Source organism: Anarrhichthys ocellatus, unplaced genomic scaffold (genome assembly GCF_004355925.1).
Source record: "Anarrhichthys ocellatus isolate YVR2014 unplaced genomic scaffold, GSC_Weel_1.0 scaffold1774, whole genome shotgun sequence".
In the NCBI taxonomy this organism is placed as follows: domain Eukaryota; kingdom Metazoa; phylum Chordata; class Actinopteri; order Perciformes; family Anarhichadidae; genus Anarrhichthys; species Anarrhichthys ocellatus.
Window position 1 is genome coordinate 2,501 of NW_022281748.1, and position 6,757 is coordinate 9,257.

At 46.0% G+C, this 6,757-nt stretch overlaps 2 protein-coding genes across 4 annotated transcripts in view; one reads left to right on the forward strand and one right to left on the reverse strand.

Annotated features, from left to right (window-relative positions):
• Window positions 1–1,126, reverse strand: part of LOC116377862 (protein mono-ADP-ribosyltransferase PARP12-like) — a 3,613-nt gene extending 2,487 nt beyond the window's left edge. For 2 of the 3 annotated variants that reach the window (XR_004212252.1, XR_004212250.1), the window contains exon 1: window positions 1–635. This exon is cut by the window's left edge and continues 484 nt beyond it. Coding sequence is in view for 1 of the 3 variants with exons in the window: in XM_031839614.1 (XP_031695474.1) it covers window positions 642–705; window positions 775–1,081 (371 nt within the window). In the remaining 2 variants the exon portion in view is untranslated. The other variant, XM_031839614.1, reaches the window with a different exon arrangement.
• Window positions 1,127–1,473: 347 nt separating this feature from the next.
• LOC116377861 (transmembrane protease serine 9-like) lies at window positions 1,474–5,776 on the forward strand. The gene is made up of 13 exons (XM_031839613.1): window positions 1,474–1,628; window positions 1,716–1,793; window positions 2,156–2,339; window positions 2,419–2,494; window positions 2,572–2,761; window positions 3,367–3,506; window positions 3,830–3,980; window positions 4,053–4,091; window positions 4,229–4,451; window positions 4,652–4,809; window positions 4,949–5,053; window positions 5,189–5,325; window positions 5,535–5,776. The coding sequence occupies exons 1-13, from the start codon at window positions 1,583–1,585 to the stop codon at window positions 5,694–5,696; spliced, it is 1,689 nt and encodes a 562-aa protein (XP_031695473.1). The 5' UTR covers window positions 1,474–1,582; the 3' UTR covers window positions 5,697–5,776.
• Window positions 5,777–6,757: the final 981 nt, after the last annotated feature.

Consider the following 6,757-nt stretch of genomic DNA (forward strand, 5'->3'; position numbering starts at 1 on the left):
TGAATATTATTTGCATTAATCGATGGATTCTCAACCTTTTAAAACCAAAGTCTGATTTAGTTTATTGTGAAATAAAACAGAAACAGAAAATGAATTGATTACTAAATGAACCCTTAAAACAGATGTAATGAGACACATCAGCACTGGGATGTTCCTGTCAAGAGAGAACTGTTAGAATACAGAAATATTATATTTATATCTTCAGAGGAACCAAGAGACCAAAGCCAGGAACTGTCCACAAACTTATGGCCATGAAGTGAAAAGTAACATCACTTCTATAGTTTCTATTTCTTGAACCAGCTCACAGCTTCTCTTCAACTTTCATTCTCTGGAAAACAGATGGATCAGCTGTTCCATGACGTCACAGACACGCCCTCTAAAATATCATAATTATAGATCCTTCATCTTCAGCTGCGGTTCAGGTTTCATTTCCTTAACTTTCGTTTCGTCTCATATCACTCCGCAGCGGAGGAAAACACAGGAAATAGTCCTCAATGAGTAAGAAAACAAGAGCAGATAATTATCTTGTAGAAGTAGTTGTAGTATTTTATACTACTATTTATACTACAACTAAAAAATGGCTTTTTACTGAGCAGGTATCAGAGAGATGAAGAGTCAACCTCAGCACCTGAGCGACTCACCGGCCTTTGCCAAACCTGCAGTTTCCATAGATGAAGAACTTGCAGAGGTGCAGCTGCTGGCAGCCTCCGCTCTCCTCCCGGTGCCCCCCGCCGCTCTCCTCCCGGTGCCCCCCGCAGCTCTCCTCCCGGTGGCCGCAGCCGCCGCCGCCGCCGCCGCTCTCCTCCCGGTGGCCGCAGCCGCCGCCGCCGCCGCCGCTCTTCTCCCGGCTGTAACTTCTGCACAGCCGCAGGGACGTCTTGGCCACCACGGTGCAGTCCTCGAGCCGCTCCCCGCGGACCAATAGGAAGCGGGGACACTTCTGCACGATGAAGCAGAACTCTTCTTCGCTGACGTCGCAGCGCTGCAGCAGCTTCCGGTGCAGCTGCAGCAGCTTCATGGCTCCGGAGCTGCTGCACAAGAAGCCGGTGGCGAGCTGCACCTCTCTGCTGTAGCCGGCCATGACTGCTCGCTGCTTGGCTTCTACTGGTCTCTACCGAGCCTCTACCGGGAGGACACCAGCAGCACACTTCCGCTGACAGCCTGTCAAAATAAAAGCACGCTGTCACACTACAGCTGTTTGCTGTGTGAGAGGTGACAGCCAATCACAACCGCTGGTCGTGTGTCGGGAAATAAATACGAGGAAGAAAAAGAGGATTTATAATAATAATAATACATTATTGTTATTATTATTATGATTTATTTGTTCATATATATCCACTAATAAAATGAATAAACACCACATTCATAAACTCTGAATTACATACATTTTTTTTACAACATATTCATTTTTGTAACAATGTTTGTTTTCATTTCTTTTCTTCCTCTTTGACTTAAACGTTCGGGTGTAACGTCCTCGTGACGGTTGGAGGTGTCTCAGGTGTTTCTAATCACACAGGTGAGACTCGTCAAAGAGTGTGACGTCACAGCGGATCAGAGCGCGCTCGCTGGTCGGTGAGACAGGATGCTGTCTGTCTGTGTGCTGGTGTGTCTGCTCACCGTTCACTCAGGTGAGAAACACCTTCATGTGGTTCAGTTCAGCTGAACAGCTGCTCTCAGGTCAGTCTGAACTGAGACGATCTGTTCTGTGTCTGCAGCTCTCCATGCGAGTCTGATCCAGAATCAGCTGAACGGGACTTTAAATGAGACTTTCTCTGGATACTTTGGATTCAGAGGTAAGTTCGTAATGTTCGGTAACGTTTGTGCTGCGTTACATTTCAAATAAAGAGTTTTAGCATTTATCATCAAATGTTCTGAATTATAATACAGAAAACATTAAAGTGTCGTTTTTGAAATGTATTTATAAAATTATATTTAAGCAAAGACCTGTTTAAGGTATTTATTTACATCATATCAAATGTGTTAACTGTAGTAAAAATAAATAAAATGAATCAATTAATATTAAAATACAACATTATTATATTTATAAATAATTGAGCTAATACATATTTTTATCAATTTCAAATTAAATTTACTTACATAAATTGTTGTTAAATATAAAATGCTGTAGTTTGAACCTTCTGTGGTCTGACTGCAGACCTGTCGGGGGTGCGGTCCTTCAGTCCAGAACAGGAGCTGGAGTCCAGGATCATCGGGGGTCAGGAGGCCTGGGCCAACTCGTGGCCCTGGCAGGTTTCCCTCCGGTTCGCCTCCATGTCGGCCTGCGGAGGAGCCATCATCGCCCCCACGTGGGTCGTCTCTGCTGCTCACTGCTTCAAAAGGTCAGAGGTCATCTGTCTAGATCTGGACTAGACCAGGTCTACGTGGACCATCATTTCAGAAATGTGTCTCCTGCTGCAGGTACAATAAAGCTTCTTTCTGGACGGTTCTGGCTGGAAAACACGACCTGGATAATCCTCATGAACCCCGACAACAAGTCAGGACCTTGTACATTCTAGACCAGGTTCAGGTGTGTAAAGCAGAATCTGACTCTTTCGTTAACTCCCTGTCCAGGTGGTTGGAGTCTCCATGATCAGCAACCATCCGGCCTACAACACTCGGACCAAAGAGAGCGACTTGGTTCTGCTGAAGCTGCAGCAACCGCTGGTCTTCAACCAGTTCGTCAGACCCATCGACATCTGGATGTCTCCGCTGACCCCCCTCAGGAAGTGCACCATCACGGGCTGGGGGTCCACCCGAGAGAGTGAGGAGGTGTTCAGACTCAACTTCTGTGAAGCCGAAGCTTCATGTGTCATAGCTGCATTCTCTCTAGTGTCCACCAGGGGGCGACTCCTCTGGTTGTATAGAAGTCTATGAGAAAATGACTCTACTTCTCTCTTGATTTATTACCTCAGTAAACATTGTAAACATGAGTTTATGGTCTCAATCTCTAGTTTCAAGTCTTCTTCAATACAGCATGATGTTCATTTAGTACATTATGGTCCATTTAGAGTCACACAGACCATAAAGCAGGGGATGCTTTAGGGCGGGGCTACACGGTGATTGACAGGTCTCTACCAGAGCTCGAAACATCCGTCCACAAACCGACGGTGATGTCATGGTGACTACGTCCTCTTAAAGACAGTCCGTGACTTCTTACCATCTTGTTTTTGTGAATGGCAGAAAGGTGCATGCTAAGGAATCATGGGATGTCATTATCTGATTTCCTCTCATAAAGGATGGTTCAGCTGAAGGAGAAGCAAGCATTGAAGCACCTTTCCTTATTTTAGAGGAGTTCAGCAACTCTGACACTTCTGGCTCATTTCACTCAGCTAGGAACCTTCTCCTCCTCTTCCTCTTCCTCCTCAGATGGACCTCGAGTTAACAGACTGCAGGAGGTGAACGTGACCATCCTGTCCCCTGAAGCCTGTGACCGGTACTACCGCGGGAGGATGCGACCCTCCATGTTCTGTGCTGGGAAGCACTCAGGAGGAGCAGACGCCTGCCAGGTACTGGACCATCAGGCTCCAGAATCTGGACTACGGAACCCTTTGAACCAGTCTGAGACACGAGAGACAGAAATCCGTTGGCTTAAGAGTCAACTCGACAGAATCTACACTTTGTCTCTGACTTTGTTCTGTCTTGTCTTTGTCGTTCCATCTAGTCTCAGTTAAGCTGTCTTCCTTGTCTCCTCTCTTCATCCTCTTTGTCTTACTGTCTTTGTTCTGTTAGTCTCGTCATGCTGTCTGTTATTCTGTCTAGTCTCTTTTTATCTTGCTGTGTCTTCTGTTGTCCTGCCTCTGTCTTCAACATGTTCCTGTTTCTGTCTCAGGGGGACTCTGGAGGTCCTTTGACCTGCTTCAACGGCAGGAGATATGAGCTGGCAGGTTTGGTGAGTTGGGGGGTCGGTTGTGGACGAGCAAAAAGACCAGGAGTCTACACCAAAATCCAACAACACACTCAGTGGATCTCCGACATCATGAGTATGTGTCTCAGATAATCCAACACCCGAGTGTGTATCTGGAAGTGTGACATGTGGCATGCTTCATTCACAGATCAGGACATCTCGCATGAAGATGACGTCAGTACTGAAGGTATCTTCTGACATTACGCTGTATTTCTACTTCAATCTGCAAAGAGAACTCTTATATGTGCATTAAACTACGGTGTACGGGCGTTCATGTTATTCTGTCCACCCCTCTATGATTGCATTTGTTCACCTGCATGACAGAGAACACGTGTGGTAAGAAGCAGAGCTCCAGCTGTCAGAAGGTTCCAGGCCTCGCTGCTCTCTCGGTGTCCCAGAACGGGACCGTGTCTGTGGGGAACGTGACCGAGTGTTGCCCCTTCTTCTGGCCCTGGCAGGTCAGCCTGCAGTCCAACAGACGCCACTACTGCAGCGGAGCGCTGATCCACCAACGCTGGGTCCTAACTGCACAGCACTGCAATGTCAGGTAATGCTACAACTACTTGCACTAGTACTACTGCTACTGCAGTTGAGCAAAACGTCATGTACCCACCGCCACTGGGTCCACACTGCACAACATTGCATTAACAGGTGGTACTACTACTGCTGTTGCTAGGTCTTCACTGCAGAACACTGCTACGTCAGGTACTTCTGCTGTTAATGCTGACTTTTGTTTTGTCCCTGCAGAGCTAGAGAGGACGTGGTGGTTCTGGGAGTTTATGACCTCCGGTTCTCATCGTCTCAAACCATCCCGGTGGACGAGGTCTTCAATCTGCCACAGGACGGCAGCTTCCCCCCGACCTCTGACCTGTCACTGCTCCGCCTCAGCGTGCCCGCCAGACTCGGTGGGGACACCTGAACATAAAGCACACAAAGATTGTACACTTAAAGCTGTCCGTAGTATCTGCATGCACTGCATCGTGTGTTTACTGAGGCTTGATGGTTCCAATGAGTGAAATATTGAACTTCTGGTCGTGTCTCCAGGCTCTCGTGTGTTTCCAGTTTGTGTCCCCGATGAGGAGGACGACGAGGACCTCGATGACAGCTGGTCTTGTGTCACAACCGGCTGGGGAGCCTTGAAAGCAACAGGTATTCTCCACATAACATGCAGAGTTCTGGTCTCGCGTCTAAAACACAACAGAGGCGGAGTCGAACGGACGTCCCAGAACGTCCTCTGAGGCGTCTCTGTAATAAATCTGCGGTTGTGTCTTGTTTCCTGTACAGAGGACATCAATCCAGAGCGGCTGCACCACGTCGGACTGACTTTGGTTAATCAGACGACCTGCAGGGAGAAGTGGGGGGAAGGACTCATCACTGACTCCCACATCTGTTCACATCCTGCAGGCTCCACCTCCTGCATGGTAACTCCACCCTGAGGCCGATGGACCCCGCTGTCGGTTATGTTTCAGTCTCTGAAATAAGTTTTGATGGAGATCCCTTTAAGATCCCTCAACTGTAAAACTTCCAGTGATGAGTTTGCTTTAGAAACGATATTATCGCTTTACATTAAGACCGACTTTCAAACCAAATAACTTGTTCAGATGAAGATCTTTTAGTTTCTCTCTTGCAGGGTGACTCCGGAGCTCCGCTGCTGTGTCGGAAACGTGGCGCCTACTTCCTGTTTGGCGTGGTCACGTGGGGCAGCAGGCGGTGTGACGCAGACAAACCGGCCATCTTTTCCAGAATATCTGATTATCGCTTGTGGATGTCTGACGTGACTGAAGACGTCTGAATGTTTCTGTTAGAAAATAAACTCTTTAACTGGAAGCTGTGGACTTTTACTTCGTTCCAGCTGATACGAAATTGAATTTAATCACAAGATTAAGTGAACTCGGCCATACCTGGTTGTGGATAATCGATTTGGACTAAATTCACTACTTAGTTTTTAAGACTTAAGCTTTGACTTAAAGCGTTTTAATCATTTAAAAGTTCCTCTTGAAATCTAGCATGTGAAACGTTTTGTCGGTTTACGCTGCATTTCACTTATTGGTCTGACAACTAATCCAATCAACAACTAATCCAATCAACTTGTCATTGAAGACATCTTTTCATATATACATTTCCTTCATCAGAGCTTCAGGAGTCATGAACATGAAAGAGCTGGTGAATGTTTCCTAAAATTAGAAAAACGATGCACAATGTTTCAACACCGTTTGCTATTTTAATCAACATTTTCAACTTCACATTTATGATTCTTCACATAACTTGTTTATTATTGCAGATAATTTGAAACAAATTAAAAAATTGCAGCTTTCCTGAGAACAAATCCTGTTGAAACTGAAGGGATCTTATTTATGTTCTGTTTGTAATCAGGATGAAATGACTCAAATCTGCCAGTTTTACAGTTTGTAAAAATCTGCAGAAGTTGACGAGGAGCACCTGAACGCGTCATGATTATTTGAATCCTCCATCGACAGCCTGGGAGACGGTTCAGTTCTCAGAAAGACAAACCTTTAGAGTCTGAGACCAGACAACTGCTGCTGTCTTTTTAGCAGTGGAGAAAATAAAACTCAGGTCATAAGTCCATGATGAAGTCATGTCAGATGACTTTCCGTCCACAGAGGTATAAAAACGGTTATGAGGGTTCCAGTCCAGCAGTGAGCAGCTCAGCTGTCCTGCAGCAGGTCGTACGGTCCTCCGTTCACCACCTCGTGTTTGTCTGCTGCCTGCAGGAAGACGGACAGTAAATTCAGTTATTCTGACATCTTGTATTTCGACTTGACTCTATTAATCATTTGTTCAGTCTAAAGTTGTCAAGTTTTATGGTCTGACTTAATAATTTAAAAGCTCCAA